Source organism: Lipotes vexillifer, unplaced genomic scaffold (genome assembly GCF_000442215.2).
Source record: "Lipotes vexillifer unplaced genomic scaffold, Lipotes_vexillifer_v1.1 scaffold129, whole genome shotgun sequence".
Classification (NCBI taxonomy): domain Eukaryota; kingdom Metazoa; phylum Chordata; class Mammalia; order Artiodactyla; family Lipotidae; genus Lipotes; species Lipotes vexillifer.
Genome location: NW_006777287.1, coordinates 1,798,649 through 1,819,640, shown reverse-complemented (window position 1 = coordinate 1,819,640; position 20,992 = coordinate 1,798,649). Strand labels below are relative to the sequence as shown.

The following is a 20,992-nucleotide window of genomic DNA, read 5'->3' as shown; positions in this document are numbered from 1 at the left end:
AGTGGGCTTGGAAGATTCAGGGTCTGGACTTTTTGTATTTTTATTTAATTTATTTATTTTTAAATTTAATTTTTGGACTGTGCTGCACGGCATGTGGGATCTTAGTTCCCCAACCAGGGATCGAACCCTGCAGTGGAAGCACAAAACCTTAATCACTGGACCTCCAGGAAAGTCCCAGGGTCTGGATTTGACTTTCTTAGGCCTGGACATTGATGTAGCTTATGGCTGGGCCAGCTCCCACCTTTCACTTCCGCCAGACCTTCCTTCCTGGGCCATTTTCCTAAACGACTCTCAAGTTGGCACTTTACTTGGAGGCTCCTGTCCAGCTGGGGAAAGGAAAAGACTGTGCTCTGAGCTCTTGGGACTCTAAGCTCTTTTTGGAGCCCAGGACCATGACCTCCCTGTTTTCTCCCCGCAGAGGGAGAGAGAGAAGGGGTTTCAGCCAGAGCCTGCTTTAAAGGCTGCTGGTGCCAAAGGCAGTGGGTGGCTAGTGGTCTGGCCTCCAGTTCCAGGCCCAGATGCCAGTCTGGCTGCCCCAGTACCAAAGCCTTGCTTGTGCAAGGGGAATGCTCAGGCCTTCTTCATTTTTAAGGACAAATCAGGATTTTCCCAAATGGGCTGCCAGGTACATCTCCATGCTGTGACTCATGAGGCTTCTCTTGTTGCCTTTACACTAGGCTTTGCTGGTGCCCAAACCCCAGTTCCTTTCTGCCTTTGTAAAATGAAGATAATGCTTCCTGCCACCTGAGCTGTGGTAAGGACAGTTAAATGAGGTCACCTTTTGCATCTGGCACCTGGCATGGGCAGGCATTCGGCTAATATGAATTCATCTTTTTTATTGGCCCTGCCCTGCTTACTTGCCTAGTCCTATCCAGGACTTTAGCTCTGCTGAACTTATTGCTGGGCCTCTGGCATCCCTGGAGTGACAGAAGTGATCTCTTATCCAATTAACAAGCATTTCTGGAGGTCTTGGTGTTTTACTCCTTTACCCAGGTGGCACCTTCTCTCAAGTGCCAGCCTTAATGACTGGCCAGGTCCCTTCCTCTGTTTCACAGCACCCCTGTGTTCACCTCTTTCAAAGCCCTTGCTCACACTTCAGTGTGGACATTGCCTGTTTCCCCACCCCTCTAGCAGTTTATGAATTTATCAAGGTTGAGACCAAATTTGATTCATTTTTCTGTCCTCATTGCCAGCCCAGGGTCTGACTTAGTAGCTGCCTGGTAAACCTTTGTGGGATGAGTAAGTAGGAGCCACTCTCGTCCTCTTTGATCCCCTGTCCCCTCTCGATCTCTTTTCCCCCCATCCTTGAGGGCAGGAGGTTGCTGTGTGCCCTGCTTTTTTAGAACTACTTCTTCTGTCCAGTCTGGGGTTGTAGTCGTAGTTGCAGCTTCCCTGCTGAAGACCCCTGGCTAGGGCAGGCGCCATGGTGCTGGGAGATGGCTGACCCTGCAGGTCAGGGATAGGGGAACTGGCTGGAGTAGGCCAGTCCAGTGTGACAGCCTCAGGGCAGGAGGGACACCTGGACTGCTGGAATGTTGTACACAAACAAGAGTTTGTGCTGTGGAAGCCCATTAAGAGCTTCCAGGTGCCTTTGTCATCTCTGGAAAGCTAGCCACACCTTCCTGGTGTGTGGGCCCTGATGGTGGGGCTACTGGCTATTCCCTTGTCACCCTCTCTTCATCCCCTCCTGTCTAGCCACTCACCTGGGACTTTCTGAGGGCCTCTCAGTTGTACGTCATCTCTGGCTGTGCTGGTCTTGCCCCTTCTTCTGTTACTGATGACCACCTCACCAGTGCATGGTATGTTGTTTCGAAAGCCTTTTCAGGTCCTGAAGCTCCTCTGAACCTCTTGACAGCTGTCGGGCAGATCACATATCCCCCGTTTGATAGGCTGAGGCTTGGAGAGTTCAGGTAGCTGACCTGAACTCATGCAACAAGTGAGTGACAGAGCTGGGGTTGGAACCCAGAGCTTTTTAGCCTCTAAACCCTGTGTTTCCTACTTTGCCAGGAATTTCTCTCACCTGAGCTGGCTAAAAATGGCCTGCAGAGAGGTGATCTCCTCTGTCTGATTGGCATTAGCCCAGATCCTGTAAATCCCTAGGCTGGGTCGTGTCCCCAAGGAGCAACCTTGGGATTTCTGGTCCCTAGACCTGATGCGGGCTCAGGCTGGCTTCTTCTGGTGGCCAGCAGATGGCGCGAGGAGGCTGGGAAAGATCTGCTGCTTCCGGTTCGTTTTGTTTTGAGATGGAAAACATACTTTAAGTGACACTTGGACATTATTTTTTAATAGATTTATTTTTTTAGAGCAGTTTTAGGTTCACAGCAAAATTGAGCAGGAGGTACAGGGAGTTCCCATATACCCCCTTCCCCCCCACACATTCAGAGCCATCCCCATAATCAGTGTCCCCCACCAAAGTGGTACATTTGTTACAATCATTGGACCTACATGGACACATCATAATCACCCAAAGCCCATAGTTTACATTAGGGTTTGCTCTTAGTGTTGTACATTCTATGGGTTTGGATAAATGTATAATGATGTAACCACTGTTACAGTATGTAGCATAGTTTCACTGCCCTAAACATCCTATATGTTCCGCCTATTCATCTCTCCTTTATTTGTTTATTTATTTATTTATTTATTCATTCATTCATTCATTTATTTTTAGCCACACCAGGCGGCATGCCGGATCTTAGTTCCCTGACCAGGGATTGAACCCGTGCCCCCTGCAGTGGAAGCATGGAATCTCAACCGCTGGATCACCAGGAAGTCCCTCTCCATTATTTTTTTTAAAAACATCTGAAAATACACACTTGTACAGATTCACTTAACCCCACACCTTTAGGGCCAGCTGTACTTTGGAATTCAGAAAAATTTCAGAATTTAGGAAAGTCACCTGGTATGTGTACTGTGTATTATGTAACACCTCCTGTGGGGTCTATAGCCGCACCTCATAGTCAAACACCTGAATGTTTCTGCATAGAAATGTTTGAATACTCGCCTCTAAGTGGAATAAATGGGTTCTTGTCAACTCAGGTCGGATTGTGATGCTAAATGAGTTAGATAAAGACTTGGTTTTAAAAGCTTTTAGAAGTTTGGAATTTTGGGTAAGGTATTGTATACCTCTTTTTATAAAGGAGGTGGTGAAGTAAAATCATCTGTAATGCCAACATTTAGGGATAATATTTTGTTGAGTAAAGTCTTCCCAACTTTGTGTGCATGTGTGTTTGTATACATATGCATATATGTATGTTAAATGTGTTCTATCACAAGTGAGATCATACTTTGCATATGTTTTGCCTTATACAGTATATCTTGGAATTCCCTAGCTGTATGTGGAGCTCAGGAACTAGACTCTTGCCAGTCACTCCCTCCTAAACATCTCCCCTACGCAAAGGGACTAGAGGGTCCCCAGGTAAAACTCCTCGAGGTAGAGCCAGGTTTTCCCCCCAGGCACTTGCTGGGTCTGGGCCTCTGGCTGCCTAGGGGAAGGCCCAACACTGGACTCTCAGCGTGGTCAGCAGTGGTCAGAATACAGATGGGGCTTCTGGTCTCAGGGCAGCTGAGACCCCCCCTGGGAGCAAGTCTGCTCACACAGTGACTGATTCCCTAAAAGAAAGGGTCTCCTCCTGCTTCACATGCACATGCACAGAATTGTCAAGCAGGGCAGAGAACTGGACCCTGCCCATTGTCCTCTCAGCCAATCATCTGGGCCCCTTGCGAGCTCAGGGGCAGGGCCCTGGGGCGAGGGTACAGGCCTTTCCTGTTGCTGACCCCCACCTCTTCCCTCCAGCAGGAGCACTGGTTTGAAAAGGCCCTGCGAGACAAGAAGGGCTTCATCATCAAGCAGATGAAGGAGGACGGCGCCTGTCTCTTCCGGGCTGTAGGTGAGTCTCTGCCTCAGCCTTCAAGGGCCTAGGGCTGCCCCTGAGCTGTGTCCCAGTTGTCAGGAGTAACCCATGTGACAGGGTTGGGGGCAGAGTTAGCTGATCTTTTAGGGACTCCAGGCCCCAGCCTCAAGTTAGTATCTGGCCTCTAGCCCTCAGTCATGAGGCAGTATGGTGGTATGAGAGTAATAACAGCAATAATAGTGATAAAGAAAGTAACATTACTTAGGGACAGATTGCTCTGTCAGACACAACAGGAAACCCTTTTAATTCTCCTCCAAGCTAGGTAAGTGTAGGACTATTGCTTCCAGTTGTTAGATGAGAAAAACATCTCAGAAATAGGGAATGACTTATCTAGGGTCAGAGAGTACATAGAACAGTCGGGAGTCAGAGTCTGGGTTAGGTTAGTCTGAGGCCTCTTAACTGCAGCACACAGCTGTTGCCCTGGAATCATAGAACTTTTTTTAAACTTACACGAAAGAAGAATAGTGAACCCTCATGTACCCATCATTCATCTTCAAAATAATCGTTAACATATTGCCAGCCTTGTTTCATCACTACCCCACCCACTCTTTTTTACTCTTCTGAAATGAGTATTTTTAAAGCAAAACCCCATCATGGATCATCTCATTCGTAAATATTTCTGTATGTTTCTCTGACAGATAAGGGCCCTCTCTTTCTCTTTTAACATAACAAAAATGCCATTATCATACCTAACAAAATTAATAATTCCTTAATACCATCTACCATCCAGTCTGAGCTAGATCTTTGAAGCTTCTCTGGCTCTGAATCTCTGACTCAACAAGCAGTTGTGAGGTCCTGTGCTGGTGTCCAAGGGAAGCTGGGAGTGTGATCTGATCCTCCCTTTGGAGCTCTGATATCTCCCAAGGAAAAGTGCCCTCCAATAGGAGCTTTGAGCTGGGGGTCAGAAGCCCTTTCTTCTAGTTCTTCCCCTGACTCATAACTTCCATTTTCCCATCTGTGAATGGTGTTGATTCTGAAGGGCTCATTGAATCCCTTCTGGGTCTGCTATTCTCCTAGTCTGTGCAGACCCGTCATGTCTGTTGGTGGGCTGGACTGACTCAGGCTCCACTTCTGGCTCTACCATTGATTCTTGGTGTGCCCCTGGGCAAGCACCTCTTTTTTCCCTGAGCCTGTTTTCTGTATCTCAGGTACCTGTGTACCATGAGGCTAAAAGATGTCCTGTTATAATGGTTAAATGAGATTACTTTAGTAAATCCCTTTAGTGCCTGACTTGGTAGACTCTCGTGGAACAATAACATTGATAAAGCTTGAATGCTATTATTAGTGGTGCCTCAGAGCCACAAATGTTTGAGTGGGTGAAAGAAAGTTAGGTGGGGTGGCTGGTTGCCTCCCTATTCTACCAAGCAGAAGAGGTTCAGGCAATGGAATCTGCTGGGCTGGGAAAACTCCAACCTTCCTATCCCTGTGGCTCAAGTCCATGTTCTCCCTGGGATGTTTCCTAGAGAAAGAGCTAGGTTTGGGGGCATCTTGGACCAAAGGAAGGCAAAGAAAGAAGACGTGGGGGCCCATTAGGTGTTAGGCCTGTGCTGAGACCTTAGGTTGAAGGTGGGGTAAGCAAGGCTGCTGGTGGAGTGAGGGTCAGAGAATGCAGCTGGGCATCTGGATCTTGGGTGGTCTTTGAGGCAGACCTTGGGCCTGGTGAGGACCTGGCTTGGCAGTAACCCATGTCAAGAACAAAATTTAAGTGTGTGTCCATCTAGCTGTTCTCCCCAAACACCTTCTGACCCTTCCCCCTCATTGGGGCCTTCCAGTAAGGGGCCTAAGTTTACAGGAAGAGCTGACCATGACAGGTTGAAGGCCTTTCCCTGTCAGCACTATGGCTACACATTTCCTCTGACTGGGCTGCCCTTGGGTTTTCTTCGTAAAACCTCAGAAGCCCCACGGCCTCTCCCTGAGAAGTACATGACCCCCGGGTCTCTAGGCCTCACCTTGAGGTTTCCCTGGGGCAGAGTGCACAGGACATGTGCCTGGGAAGGGGACTTTATCCTCAAGCTTTCTGCTGCCCCTTTGCTTCCAGCCTAGCTTGGGACAGGGACAGGTGGTAGTTACCCTAGGCTCTGGTGAGAAGGGCTACAGGCTGCCACATATTGAATAGTAGAAGGACCACGTAACTAAGGGCTGGAATTGGAGGGGGGACCAACATAGAGACCACTCTGTCATTCCTTGACCCCCGAGTGATTGCTAGGCATTCCTCAGGGTGCTTCAGGTTCACCTGCAAAATTGCGATCATTATCCCATGAGACAGGTGAGAAGATTGAGGCTCAGGAAAGGGAAGTGACATGCTCAGGGTCATTAGTGGCAGAACTGCATGGGAACCAAGAGATGTCCAAAGGACACATTCTTTCTATGACCCTAGGGAAGCCCTAGCTTCTTAGCTTAGCTGTCAACTGGCTGGGTGACCTTGGCTTTATTCCTTGACCTCTCTGGGTCTTACTTCTTCCAACTAGGAACCTGTGGTCCTCTACTCTTAGGAATCCTGAGGCAGGTGGGTTTCTACCCTCTGTTTTACCTCTGAGGTCTGGGTGTCCCCAGTGTGAACCAATATCCACTGCTTGTGCCCAGTTCTCTTTTCCACCACCACCTGTTGGGAACTCGTGAGCATTGGCACAGGCTTGGATGGAGTGGAATTGGGAGCCTAGGTCCCAGAGGTATCCTGTGGTCCACCCTGCCCCTGCTATGCTCAGATAACCTCCTCCTGGAAACGTGAGTCTGCATCTCTCTTCCCTCCCTCTCTCTACATGGCTTTGACTCAGCAAAAACCTCTGGCCCTGGCCCTGGTCTTGGCCTTGGCCTCAGCCTCTGTGGGCAGAGTGGCAGCCACACGTGCGTGTGTCTGCGTGGGCCTTGGGGATACAGCTGGGACTGTGCACGTTACAGTGATGGGGCCCAGAAACATTAACGAGGCCCACTGCTCTGGACCTTTTAGTCTTGGAACATGGACTATCAACATTGGAGGGATGGATCTTAGATCAATTTTGACTCTTCTATAAAACGGAAATAGGCCTTAAGAGAAAGTCAGGGCCTTATTATCTAGGTCACACAGCCAGTATCAGAAGATTGGTGTTTGAGGTTGAGCCAGGCCAGAAGGAGAAGAATCCCATGGGCCGCCATGTACACCAGCTTCTGTTGACCTCTCTCTGCCCTTCCTCCTTCAGTGTTCCCATCTTTGTAGTGGGCATTTTATTTATCTGTCTATCTATCTATCTATCTATCTATTTAATTATTTATGGCTGCGTCGGGTCTTAGTTGCAGTGCACGGGATCTTTCATTGTGGTGCGCGGGCTCTCTATTTGTGGCATGCAGGCTGCCCTGCGGCATGTGGGATCTTAGTTCCCCTACCAGGGATCAAACCCACGTCCCTTGCATTGGAAGGCGGATTCTTAACCACTGGACCACCAGGGAAGTCCTGCAATGGGCATTCTTGAGTAGAGGAGCAGGCATCTCAAGAGACCAGGCTATTGAGAGGGCTGAGTTCTGCTGTCTCCCCCGCTGAGGGTGTGCCAGTTGGGGTAGCTGGGGCCACAGGCCAGGTATGCACCACAGCTGCTTGACAGGCAGGTGAGGCCTTATTTTTGGTTCATCTCCTCAGTGGGGCCAGTGTTCCCACTGGGCCAGGAGAGAAGCAGGGAATAGAGCAGGTCCTGTCTCCCCCTACTGCTTTGTACACACATTCGTGTGGTTTGTTTTTAGATTTCCCTGCACACACCAAGCTTCCTTTTCTGTCCTCAGTGGAACTCGCTGTGGCTCTTCCAGCAGGCAGGTAGGCAGGCAGGCAGGCAGGCAGCAGCCTGGTAGGGAGGTAATCCCCAGGTGCCTCTAAAACAAATTGTAGGGCCTTGTACTTAAACTCTTTATTTATTTTTTTAAAAAATTTATTACTATTATTTTTGGCTGCACCATGCAGTATGTGGGATCTTAGTTCCCCGACCAGGGATTGAACCCATACCCCCTGCAGTGGCAGCATGGAGTCTTAATCACTGGACCTCCAATGAAGTTCCCCTTAAACTCTTTAGAGAGTCCAGGCTCTTCTGTCTTGCTCTTCCACATAATTCCTCAACAAATAGTGACTACATTTTGGGGGACCTTCCCCCAGGCAGCAGGGGAGGGAGGTTGAGACAAGTCTGTTAGAGCCATTGGCTATTCCCCCCTCCCATCAGGCCCCGTGGCAAAGGCTAGGAAGGAGGTGTGGAGGGGTCCTCAGTTGGTACAGCCTCGTATCTTGTCCAGCCTTCAGTCTTTCCTGGTTGGTGGCAAGGGCGTCTACTTGTTGGATGCAATAGTTCTCTGCAGTTGTGAGGGTTGTTATGTGGGTATTTGGCCTCAGGGAACATCTTTGGCAGGATCTGCTGGCTGTGTGCATGCACATATGCATTTCTATGCTGCTGTCTCTGTATGCTCAGAGAAAGGACAGAAGTAGGGTGTGGGGAGGGAAAGTTCATGCTGACCTCTATGGCCCTAGTGAGGGGTACAGCCCCTGATGTCTGTAATCTCTGCCCACTTTCAGGTCTTTCCTGCATTCCAGCTGATTCCTGCTTGTGCTGGTGGGGAAACTGAGGCAGTCAGGATCAGGCCTGGCCTAGAGAGTCAGGTGGCTAAGGTGATAGCTGGATTGGGAGTGGTGGTAATGTCACCTGGGGCATCAGTGCTTGAAGTTACCAGTTACAGCTTGAAAGCCTGGCCTCTCCTTCAACCTCCCAAATGTGTGACCTTGGGCCAACTATGGCACATTTCTGTACCTCAGTATCTGTCCTGTGTAAAGTAGGTTTTTTTTTTGGTAAGAATGGAATGAGTTAGAATGTGAAAAGGCCTTGGTGGAACCGATTGTAGTATTGTACTGAGGATTTCTGAGCCCTATTTGGGTTGGGGACAGAGGTGAGGTAGTGGGGACCCCCTTTCAGCTGGACTCTGGGAGGGGAGAGCAGGTGCAGATTGCCAAGTGCAGTGTCAGCAAGAGGAGGAGTTTCGGTTTCTATCAAAACAAGTGCTGTGAATTCCCCTACCTCTGCAGGACCATTGAGCCCTTTCCCTCCACCTTAGACCACACAGGGAAATCCAGCTCAGCTCCTGGTTCCATGTGCCACCTTCTCGGGAGGAGGAGGGCTTTCTGGAGGACAGAGGTAGGGCTGGCAAAATCAGACAGGCATCTCCTGAGTGAGGATTTCTGTGTTCTTAGCCCTGCACTGGGTGTTTTTCCTGCCTTATGTCATTCAAAAGATCATTCTACTTTCCCTCATTGGCAAGGTACTCTTGCTCTGTTTCCTTGGTTCAGAGATGCACATTTTCTTCCATGTTGATGATCCCCAAACTAGGGTACATCTTATAACCAGTGAGGTGGGTTCCCCCATCCCAAAAGCTGTGATTAAATACATGTACCGTAGAGAAGGTGGTATTTTACATTTTATAGATAAGTAGAGAAGGGCATACTTTGCCCACATGTAAGGAACCCATTTTGTGAGGCCTATTTGGTTGCTGAAGATTTGAACTACAGGCACAGAATGTAGGCTTGTGGACCTTTGGATTCAGCAAAGGTAGAGAACCAGTTCTGCCTTCGTGAGGAGGGACAACCTAGACTTTGAGTTTGGGGCTTTCCTCTGGCTGATGAAGTGCAACAGAAATGAGGAAGGACTTAATAAGTGGTTCCGGTGACATTCTAGCTGACTTGTGGGTGGCTAGCTTCTGAAGGAGTCATCGTCCTCCTTATGACAAACGGAGCCCTGTCTCTTGAACACCTAGTATGCTTTAGGTGTTCGGCAGACCATCCCCTGTAGTCTTAACAACGCCCCATGAGAGGAAGAGGAGTTATCTCCCCCACTTTATGGATAAGGACATTGCAGCCCAGAGTGGTTAAAGGCCTTTTCCAGTGCCACATAGCTAGGAGGCAGAAGAGCCTTTCTGTCAGGCAGAGGAGTCAGTGACAGGGCAATGGGGGGACCCTCATGGGAAGGTTCTCCCCCGACTCCCTTCCCTGTCCACAGTCTCCCCTCTTTCCCCCAACTTCTTGCATCTGGCATCTAGGTCAGGTAGATCTACCTCCCAGGCCTGGAAATGCCTGTTGACCCTTCCCTAGGAACATCTCAGCCACCTCCCTGAGCCTGACAGACCAACTCCTATTTTTTAACCCCTTCACTCCTGTCTCAGTTCCTGTTTACTGCAGCTGCTGACAGCATTGCCTCTTTGGCACCCCAAGTTTATTCTACAGAAATAGCTCCTCGGGCAGCTCCAGCAGCCACAGCGGGTTCTGTGGTCCTGGCTTCTAAGAAAGGCAGTGACTGGGGGCCCCCAGCCTGTGCACAGGGCATGTGACTTGCTGGAAGTGCTGCTGGGGGGTGGGGCAGGGGAGAGTGTGGCCGCAGAACCCACATCCTTGTTTACATCGGTGAAGGGACTACCCCTTCGCGCCTTCACAGCCCCCACTCCCCATCCCTCTCAGGTCTCTGCACCTCCAGGAGGACGTGAGACAGGCATGGGCCCTGTTTTCTATCTCAGAGCGGCCTTTTTCTCCTTATCTCACATAACCCTCCAGGGAAGGAAGGGGAGGGCAGCGAAGGCGTTCTTCTAGCGATCCTTCACAGAGGTAGTCTGGCTGTCATGGAAGAACTCTGCAGTATTCCCTGCAGGACCTGCCTCTGCCCCTGCCCCAGTGCCCCAGGGAGATCCTGTCAGAGCAACGGTCCTTTGGGGAGACAAAGGGAAATTCCCTCTTTGTCTTAGCCAGTGGACATAAGGCGTGCCTCATGTTCAAGCCCACTTTAATTTCTCAGGGAGAAGGCTCCCTGGCTCCCCCAGCCTTCCCATCCACTCGGCAAACTGTTCCCAATTTCTTGCACTGCATCAGGCTCTGAGGCTGGGGGTGGACTTGGATGTGAACTGCCCTCTGCCCTCAGTGGGAACCCAGTGTGATCAGGCAGATGAAGTCTGTACGTACCTTTGATAAATCTGGTGATAGAGGTGCTCTGGAGGGTGGGGAACTGTTTTAAGAATACATTGATATTTGATAAGTAGGCAGACAAGGAGGATGGAAATAATGTCTTGAAAAGGGAACGGCATGTTTGAACATCCTTAAGTGAGGCAGAGGGAGCCTAGTTCTTATTGTGACCCAAACCCTATAATGCCTGGACCATTTGGGCCACAGGCTGCCTTTCCTGAATTAAGCTTAAGTTAGGTGCATATGTGTCTTACCTCTCTTATAGAATACGTGCTTCTTGCGGATAGGGGCAGGATTTTACTCACCTCTATCACCTTCACAGTACTGCACGTTCAGGCCCCACTATAGGAAAGGGGGCTCTGAGTGACTGCTCTGTCGCAAACCCAGTGCTAGTCACTTCACACCTATTATCTCATTAGTCCCACGAGAGGCCTGCCAGGAAGTCATCCAGCTCCATCCCATGTTACACGTGAGGAATATGAAGGTCAGAACACTTGGGTCATTTGCCTCTGGTCATTTTGCTCACTAGTACCTAGCAGAATTGGGCTTAGAGCCCAGTTGTTTTTCTTTTCCTTTCCTTTTCTTTTTTTTTTTAACCTTATAAAGGCCATACTGACTCCTGAGAGTCAGGAAACTGAATTACAGAATTGAATCTGTCACAGACTTGACTTCTGTGTGACTTTGGTCAAGCCACAAACTCCCCGAGCCTCAGTTTCCTCATGTGAAAAGTGAAGGGGGTATATGTGGAGTTGAAGGTGCTTAAGGCCACTTAGGGATTTAAAATGTTTGTTGACAAAGTCATCTGCTCAAGAGGCCTGTGGTTGTGTCCCTCTTACCTGTACTCCTGTTCTTAAAGACTGTCCCTGCCTGCCTCTTTTTTCATGACCCTGTTCCAGCCCACAAAGCCAAGAACTCTCCATGCCTTAGGGTAGGAAAGGGCATTTCCCTGGCCCCCAGCCCTCCACCCCCAAGGATGTTCTGTGACTCAGAACTCTTCTTTGGTGGCAGCTCTGACCCCAGCCTCTCCTTCTGTCCCCACAGCTGACCAGGTGTATGGAGACCAGGACATGCATGAGGTTGTGCGAAAGCACTGCATGGACTATCTGGTGAGACCTTGCAGAGACCTTGGGGCGGGGGCAGAGTGGGAGGATCTCTTCTCCACATAGAGCTTGCTCCTCTGATCTGTTCTGCAGATGAAGAATGCCGACTACTTCTCTAACTATGTCACAGAGGACTTTACCACCTACATCAACCGGAAGCGGAAAAACAACTGCCATGGCAACCACATTGAGATGCAGGCCATGGCAGAGATGTACAACCGGCCCGTGGAGGTGTACCAGTACAGCACAGGTACTTCTGTGGTGTTGGTGAGCGACTGATCATGCCTGGTCCGAGCCTGCCCCACCCAGCCCATCATGGATGCTCCCTCCTTCTCTTTCTCTGCAGAACCCATCAACACATTCCATGGGATCCATCAAAATGAGGATGAACCTATCCGTGTCAGCTACCATCGGAATATCCACTACAATTCAGTGGTGAATCCTAACAAGGCCACCATTGGTGTGGGGCTGGGCCTGCCATCATTCAAACCGGGGGTAAGCAGGTCCCCGTGCCCAGAATGGATGCTGGATATAGAGACCAGAAATCTCTGTTGGAGTTTCAGTTTTGCCCCTAGCCCACAAAAATATCCTGTCCCCTCTCTGAGTCGACCATAAGGTCTCACCTTTGTGAAGTTAGGAAGTTACCCAAGGTGATCTCTCAGGGCTCATTCTGTGGTCTTGGTTTGCCGGTCTGAGCTGGCTCACCCATCTTTTGTGCCTGTTAAGGGTGGGCATTTGGGGATATGGAGTCACACTTGGGAACTGTGAGCCAGGACTTCGTCTGGGTGTCTTGGCACCCACATGGATCCTCCTCCGAACCTCAGCAGGTACAGACAACTGTGGTCACAGAGACTTGGAGTGTAGGCCTGGCCCCACAACTTACTGGCTTGGGACCTAAGGCAGATTGTACAAGTAATTTGACTGGCAGCTTGGCCGATACAGAAAGTGCCTAACACTGGGCCTGGTGCTAGTAGGTGCTCAAAAGGTGGCAGTACATTTTCTCAGCACACAGTGACAGATTCTGATTCTCTGTCTCATAAACAGTTGTCTGCTGGGGATTTTGGTATCTTCTATTCAGGTTTCACTTCCTACAAACAGAAAGTGCTCCTGCCTCATTTTAGGAAACACACCCTAACACCAACACACCCTGTAACATAAAGATTGTTTGGTTTTGTTTTTTAAATTTTTAATCTCAGAACAGTTTTAGATTTATGTAATTATTGTGATTATAGAACTCCCATATACCCTCCTATGATTAATGTATTAGCATAGTGTATTTGTCACACTTAATGAACCAATATTGATATATTAACTAAAGACCATATTTCTGTGACAGTTTTTCTGAATTTCCTTGTTTTTGATCTGTTTACAGACTCTATAGTTTTGCCTTTTCTAGAATGTCATATAATTGGAATCATACAGTATGTAGTTTTTCCAGTGGCTTCTTTCAAGTAACACTGTACACTTAAGATTCATCCGTGACTTTCTGTGGTTTGATCACATGTATCTTTTCTTTTTCCTTTTGTTAAAAATGTGAGTGCCCTAAGTTTTTTTTTTAGTAGACTTGTTTAGAATAGTTTTAGATTTACAGAAAAATTGAGAAGATAGTAAAGAGTTCCCATATACCCTGCTCCCCCTTGCACACATTTTTGCTATTATTCACATATCAGATGACTGTGATACATTTGTTACAATATATGAACCAATATTCACACATCATTATTAACTAAAGTCATAATATCTCCTTAGGCTCCCTTGTCTGTGATGGCTTCTCACACTTTCATGTTTTTGGTGACATTGACAGTTTTGAGGAGTACTGGTCAGTTATATTGTAGGATGTTTCTCTTTCGGAATTTGTCTGATGTTTTTCTCATGATTAGACTGGGGCTGTGGGTTTCAGGGAGGAGGTAAAGTGCCGTTCTCATCACATCATATCAACAGTGTATACTGTGAACGTGATTTATAACTGTTGATGTCGACCTTGATCATCTGGCAGAAGTAGTGTTTATCAAGTTTTCTCCACTGTAAAATTAGTCTTCCCCCACTCCACCCCCTTTTCCATGCTGTACTGTTTGGAAGGAAGTCATTTACAGCCCACACTTAAGAAGTGGGGTTAGGGAATTCCCTGGCAGTCCAGTGGTTAGGACTCGCGCTTTAACTGCCAAGAGCCCGGCTTCAATCCCTGGTTTGGGAGCTAAGATCCCACAAGCCGCACAACACAGCCAAAAAAAAAAAGGGCAGTACACTCCATCTTGTTGAGAGCAGAGTATCTACATAAATTATTTGGAATTCTTCTGCAAGGGAGATTTGTCTCTTATCCTCCATTATTAATTTATTCAATCATTTATATCATGTGGACTGATGGGTATATCTTTAATACTTCTACACTTTGGGTTATAATCCAATAGTATTTTTATTTTGATGCTCAAATTGTTCCAATTTTGGCTATTGAGAGCTCCTTTTGTTGGTTCCTGCATCTCTGACATACCCCCATCATTGTGGTGGTGTGTTTTGGGAGCACGGGGTGTTTCTTGGTTTGTTCGTTTTTCTTTTATTTATTTATTTTAATTAATTAATTCATTTATTTATTTTTGGCTGTGTTGGGTCTTCATTGCTGCACACGGGCTTTCTCTAGTTGCGGCGAGCGGGGGCTCCTCTTCGTTACGGTGCATGGGCTTCTCACTGCAGTAGCTTCTCTTGTTGCGGAGCACGGGCTCTAGGCACACGGGCTTCAGTAGTTGTGGCACACAAGCTCAGTAGTTGTGGCTCGCAGGCTCAGCAGCTGTGGCGCACGGGCTTAGTTGCCCCGCGGCATGTGGGATCTTCCCAGACCAGGGCTCGAACCCGTGTCCCCTGCATTGGCAGGCGATTCTTAACCACTGCGCCACCAGGGAATTCCCTGTTTTGTTTTGTTTTGAATACTTACTTTCTGGCACTACCAGGTGCTCCAGGCTCACCTTGTGTATTTCCTGCCCCATTCCTAGAACCAGCCATTTCTCCAAGGAGTCCTAGTTCCTTTTATTGGAGAATGTTATTAGAAACTAGCATCCGGGTGCTGAGTTTTCTCCTTGCTATTGGGGTATCCTTGTTTCTAGGCCCTTTCAGCTGACAAAACAAGGAAGTATATGTGTACATACTAACCTGTGTGTATACACGTATCTAGAAATATTTCTATATGTAACCATCCATATCTACATGAAGCTATAGTTCTTACTGATATCTTTAACTGATGGGTACCTTGTTGTTATTTTTAATTTGCAGTTCCTAATGACAAATGGTGTTGAGCATCTTTTCATGTGCTTATTTGCCATCTGTATATCTTCTTTGAAGTTGTGTGTTTAGATTTTTTTCCCATTTTTTATTTTTATTTATTTATTTATTTATTTTTTTTTTGCGGTACGCGGGCCTCTCGCTGAGCACAGGCTCCGGACACGCAGGCTCCGGACGCACAGGCTCAGCAGCCATGGCTCAGTGGCCATGGCTCACAGGCCCAGCCGCTCTGCGGCATGTGGGATCTTGCTGGACCGCGGACCGGGGCATGAACCCGCGTCCCCTGCATCGGCAGGCGGACTCTCAACCACTGCGCCACCAGGGAAGCCCCCCCCATTTTTTAATTGGCTTATTCTACCAGAGTTTTACATTCTTTTTGGACTGTTATCCATGGGTAAAAAATTACATTTTACATCATTACTTAGTGCACGCACACATTGGTGTGTGGTGTGTATATGTGCATTAAAATAAGTTTCACTGAACAACACTTCACATTTATTCCCTGGAATATGCACTGATACTTTTCATTATTCCGTTTTTAAAAATCTGTTATGTCTCACAGCCTGACAGAGAACACTCTCACACAGTGTTCCACAACTCATAGCACCTCGCACCATGCTGACACTGTTCTCTTGTCCAGTTAAATGCCCCAATAGTCCCTCTACCCTGTGCACACAGAGCTCACTTCTCGGGTGATCTTTTCTCCTTGTCCCATCTGGGCATAGGTTAGGAAGGCCTCAACAACTGAGTCGTCACTGGGTGAGGCTTCTTTAAATTCTAGCCCTGGCTGGAGAACACCTGACTGCCCCAGACTTCGTACTTCAGTTGAGGTGTCTTGGGGTTGGGAGCAGAGCTTCTGAGTATAGGAGTTTGGAATGACACCTCCCACAACCCAAACCTGCCTTCCCCCAGTCCCTGATGAATAGGCAGCCTGCCCAGGGGGTTGCTTAGTAAGAGTACCTGCCTTTGTGCCTCCTCTCTTGCGGGCCCGTGGGCCCACCTGCCTGAGCCAGTTCTGGCTCTTGGCCAGAGTTCAGAGTGTCAGCCCACATCACTGTTCCTCCCCAACTCCTTGCAGTTTGCAGAGCAGTCCCTGATGAAGAATGCCATAAAAACATCGGAGGAGTCGTGGATTGAACAGCAGATGCTGGAAGACAAGAAGCGGGCCACAGACTGGGAGGCCACAAATGAGGCCATTGAGGAGCAGGTGGCTCGGGAGTCCTACCTGCAGTGGCTGAGGGATCAGGAGAAACAGGCTCGCCAAGTCCGTGGCCCCAGCCAGGTGGGTCCTGGGGTCTGTCACTAGCCTGGCTAAGCACCTGTTAATTCCCACGTTCTGCCCACAACCAGGCAGAAAAAAACTAAGCAATTTTGGCATCTGGGAGAGAAGGAAGCTCCCAGCCCCGTCTGTACCTTATCTTGGCCTTAGTCTTGTCATTGTGCCTTAGAACTCTCAACGCTTGTGCAGAACTAGATCTTTTAAGGAGTGAGGGAGGGCAGCCACTGATGGTGACATGCAGGGTTCATGGATAGTTTCAGAGGGACAGGCTTTTGCTGAATGTTCTTGTGTGGCAGGCTCTGTGCTGAGGATGTAAAATCAGGTCTGGCCCACTCCACCCTCAATGATTCTGTCTGTTAAGGGAAACACATGCATCAGTGGGACCCTTGACCCTGGCTGGGAGACCAGGGAAGGTGAGGGCTCTGGTCAGTCTCCACACAGAAAGGTTGAATTTTTAGGGCAGGGAGTGGGGCATGACAGCCAGGCATTTGAGGAATCACAAGGAGTTTAGAGTGATTAATAGACATTGGCAAGAGCTGAGTAATTCGTTGAACAAATATTTATTGCAGGTCTATGCCAGGCACTGTTCTCAGTGTATAGGGGTACATTGGTGAGCCGGGCAGTCCCAGATCCCTGTACTTGTGGTACTTACATTTATGCAGAGTGGAACAAAATAAACATAATGAATAAATTAATTGAGAGGTGGTATGGATGAAAGATGTCGAGCAGGATAAAGGGGATGAGTAGGACTGAGTGGGGCTGGGAGTTCACAGTATTAAATAGCATGGTCAGGGTTGGCCTCAGAGCAGGTGAGATTTGAGCAAAAGCTTGCAGAGGTGAGGGGATTAAGTGCCTATGCCAGGGAAGGCAGAGGGCCAGCTAGAGCAAAGGCCCTGAAGTAAGTGCACACCAGGTGTGATTCAGAAGCAGCCTGGAGGCCATTGTGGCAGAAGAGAATGTAGTAGTAGATGGAGTCAGAAGGCGGTGGGGCCAGATTGGAAGGGGCTTGTGGGCTGTGGTGAGAACTTTGGCTTTTTTTCTGAATGAGGCAGAAGCCATGAGAGGGTTGTGAGCAGAGAAAGAGTGGGATCTGACTTAGGATTTAACAGGATCCTCCTGACTGCTGAGTGTAGAACAGAGTCTAGGGGGCAAGGGTGAAAGCAGGGGACCAACAAGGAGAAGGCTACCATAGCAGTTCTGGTGACTGACGACAGTGCTGGCAAGGGAGGGGGTGAGAAGGGGATAGATTCTGGATCTATTTTGAAGGTGGAGGTAACAGGTTTCCTGTCAGATTGGCTGTAAGGGTGTGAGAGGGGCTTTAAAAGAGCTTACCTTCATCCTGTGGTCCATTGTGTGAACAGGAATGGTGGTGGCCTATGTAGAAGCTATATCATAGCCAGGATCCTGGGAGGGAGCGAGCCCTTTGGGAATGGGGCAGAGGAGGGTTGCGACTGGTATTGGTCTTTACCTCCTCCTCCTTGCTCACCGCAGCCCCGGAAAGCCAGCGCCACGTGCAGCTCTGCCACAGCAGCAGCCTCCAGTGGTCTGGAGGAGTGGACCAGCCGGTCCCCAAGGCAGCGGAGTTCAGCCTCGTCACCCGAGCACCCTGAGCTGCATGCCGAGCTGGGCATCAAGCCTCCTTCCCCAGGCACTGTCTTAGCTCTTGCCAAACCTCCTTCACCCTGTGCACCAGGTCAGTGACTTGCTGATAGGGAGCATGCAGGGGTCAGGAGGTCCTGCCTAGGTCCTGAGCCCTGCCTCTGACTGTCCATCTGCCCCAGGTACGAGCAGCCAGTTTTCGACAGGGGCCGACCGGGCTACTTCTCCCCTCGTGTCCCTCTACCCTACTCTGGAGTGCCGGGCCCTCATTCAGCAGATGTCCCCCTCTGCCTTTGGTAAGCCTCCTCTGTCTAGGGTCCAGGGGCCAGCTGGGAGTTGGGGAGAGATGGAAGAGCCAGCTTGTCCTGCAAAGGGGGCTTCTTGGGCCTCTGGCCATCTCCCCAGGAAAAGAGAATTTTTCAGGTCCAAGAGTCTGTCCCAGAGGTGGATCTGAGTGGGGTTTTGTAGACCCAGAGGAGTCTTCTCCTTAGAGAAAAGAGTGATGGGGGCCTGAATGGGATCTCTCCAGAGCCAGGGATCAGCAAAGGGCAAGGAGAAGGCAGGCTTTACAGTGCTCTGTCATCCTTTTTCCCTTCCTCTTGCCCAGCAGGCCTGAACGACTGGGATGATGATGAGATCCTAGCGTCGGTGCTGGCAGTGTCCCAACAGGAATACCTAGACAGTATGAAGAAAAACAAAGTGCACAGAGACCCACCCCCAGACAAGAGTTGATGGAGACCCAGAGACTGGAGACCATCTCCCAACCCCCACACTCCTGCCCTCTGGTGCCACCCCACCTTCTTTGGCTTTCTTCCCTCTTGCCTTCTTCCTTCTTCCCTCTCTCCCCTCCTTTCACTCCTCCCCACTTCCCTCCGGCTAGCCCACCCCTGCGCACCCTCTCATCGCTGCCACCACCATCATCACCTGTCTCTTCGCCAGCTGACGTGCCCTGTTGCCCCCTGCACAGCACCATCCCTGCATTCCACAGGGGACTCGGGCAAGGGTGCTGAAGGTAGGCGAGAGGCACACAGAGACAAACAACTGGCAGCCAGGCAGCCCCTGAGGAGAGACATTCAGACAGAGGAAAGTCTCCTTGTCCCCGATTCCTTCCAAGATCAGAAACTTGTCACCCCACCACAAATGATGCCGGGGAGGTGGGAGGAAGAAGTGGGAAAATCCCCTTCCCAGTACCCCAAGAATGTCTGAGCCTTCAATGTTGAACTTCTTCTTTATTAAAACGTACTTTTATCTTATAAAATCAACCAATCAAAAACTGATGTAGACAACAGCACTGGCTCTATGAAAGTGGCATCTCTCTGGTTTGGGGGCAGGCAGGCCATGGGGCACGAAGATGTGATTGATGTCCCTGGCCTCCAGCTCTGTGGAGGCGGGCAGGGTCTAGTGTGAGCCAGGGTGGGGTGGGAGGGCAGGGGGGGCAGGTGTCAAGTGGGCTTTGGACAATGAGACTCTGACCTTGCTGCATTCCTTATGCTTCCACCACCACCACCAGTCTTTTTGGAATCTTGGGGTGGGGGGCACCTTTGAGGATCATGGCCACCACCCAGGATTTGAGTGTGGGGGGTGGGAGCAGCCTTGGCAGATGGGGCACCCATGCCCTGCAGGTGTCAGCAAGATCCACCATCTGTAATGTCCTTGGCACAATAAAACCAAATGTCAGTTTCCCCTGAGCGCCTCTGTTCTGTGTGGGACGGGGTGGGTGAGCCTCTGATCAGAGGCGGTGATGGCACAGACCTTGGCTTGACCTCTAAGGGCCGTATGCTCTCCATTGGGGTCTTTCTGGGGGCCCAGAGTTTGTTCATATTTGATTCACTGGTTACTAAACCAGCTTTTGGACCTGTTACCACCAAGAAAGCTCTGTCTTTGCCTATCGCCCTTGCCTCACTATTGGCACAGGATGTAGCCTGCCCACTCTATTTCCTGGGGTGTGATGGGAGCAGAGAACTGTGAGCTTAAAGGCAGGGACTGAACTTCCAACTTCTCTGCCTGCCTCTCGTCCCAATGTGTTTGCTCTTTCCTTGTGATTGTTTGATTAGGAAATGCTTTGGTCAGCCACAACGGTTGCTTCATAGCAACATGAGTTTAGTAGAAGTGACCAGAGGGGGACCCCCCCCCCACGCTTGGTTTTAGAAACCGAGGAACAGCTAAACCTTTTTTTGTTCATGTTCCCCAGTTCTCTTGACACTTCTGTCCTTGCCCTCCCTAGACTAGGTGAAGCCAAGGCAGAGAAGGATGGCTGGCCCTCAGGTTTTGTCAGTTGTCTTTGATGTCCCTCAATAATGGGGTCCTTGTGGAAGGATGTGTGTCCAGTTCTGCAGGTGAGGGTGTGGCTGTCTGCAGGGTGTCTCTGTGGAATCCACTGGTTAAGCACATGTGTGGAGAGTTGGTTTGAAACCTCGGCTTTTTCTAACTATGTGGCCTTGGTCAAATCACAGGCTCTCTGAGTTTCAAGTGTCCCATGTATGGGACAGGGGTGATTAATGTCTACTACCTCATGCTCTCTCTGGTTGTGAGCATTGAGAGAGTGTATATGGTCAACATAATGTACGACGGCGCAGTGCTTGCCACGTTCTGAGAGCTCAAATGTTAGCAGGTATTATTTATTATCCTAATGTTGAAATTTCCGCACCATTTGGCCCCTGCCTACTTCATCTTGCCGCTCTGTCCAGTTTTCCGTGGCCTCTGCCTGGAATTTGCCTTTCCTCTGTCCCAAGCCTCCAACCTTGTCTTTCAAGATGGGTAGAGGGTCTCCTGAGAAGTCCTGTGTGACCCCGTCCACATTCTCACCTCTATCTACAAATATGTCTTTACTCCTTTCCCAGTAACTGTACTATCAACTTCCTGGGCAAGGGCTATGATGCCTGACTTA

At 49.4% G+C, this 20,992-nt stretch overlaps 1 protein-coding gene across 3 annotated transcripts in view; it reads left to right on the top strand.

Annotated features, from left to right (window-relative positions):
• Positions 1–19,970, top strand: part of OTUD5 (OTU deubiquitinase 5) — a 26,721-nt gene extending 6,751 nt beyond the window's left edge. Inside the window, exons 2-9 of one of the 3 annotated variants that reach the window (XM_007450890.1) lie at positions 3,794–3,887; positions 11,899–11,963; positions 12,051–12,207; positions 12,304–12,452; positions 16,306–16,509; positions 17,998–18,199; positions 18,288–18,401; positions 18,716–19,970. In XM_007450890.1, the coding sequence (XP_007450952.1) occupies positions 3,794–3,887; positions 11,899–11,963; positions 12,051–12,207; positions 12,304–12,452; positions 16,306–16,509; positions 17,998–18,199; positions 18,288–18,401; positions 18,716–18,837 (1,107 nt within the window). In that variant the 3' untranslated portion in view covers positions 18,838–19,970. Of the gene's footprint in view, positions 1–3,793; positions 3,888–11,898; positions 11,964–12,050; positions 12,217–12,297; positions 12,453–16,305; positions 16,510–17,997; positions 18,200–18,287; positions 18,402–18,715 lie in introns of all 3 variants that reach the window. The other 2 variants (XM_007450892.1, XM_007450891.1) reach the window with 2 other exon arrangements.
• The last annotated feature ends 1,022 nt before the right edge of the window (positions 19,971–20,992 follow it).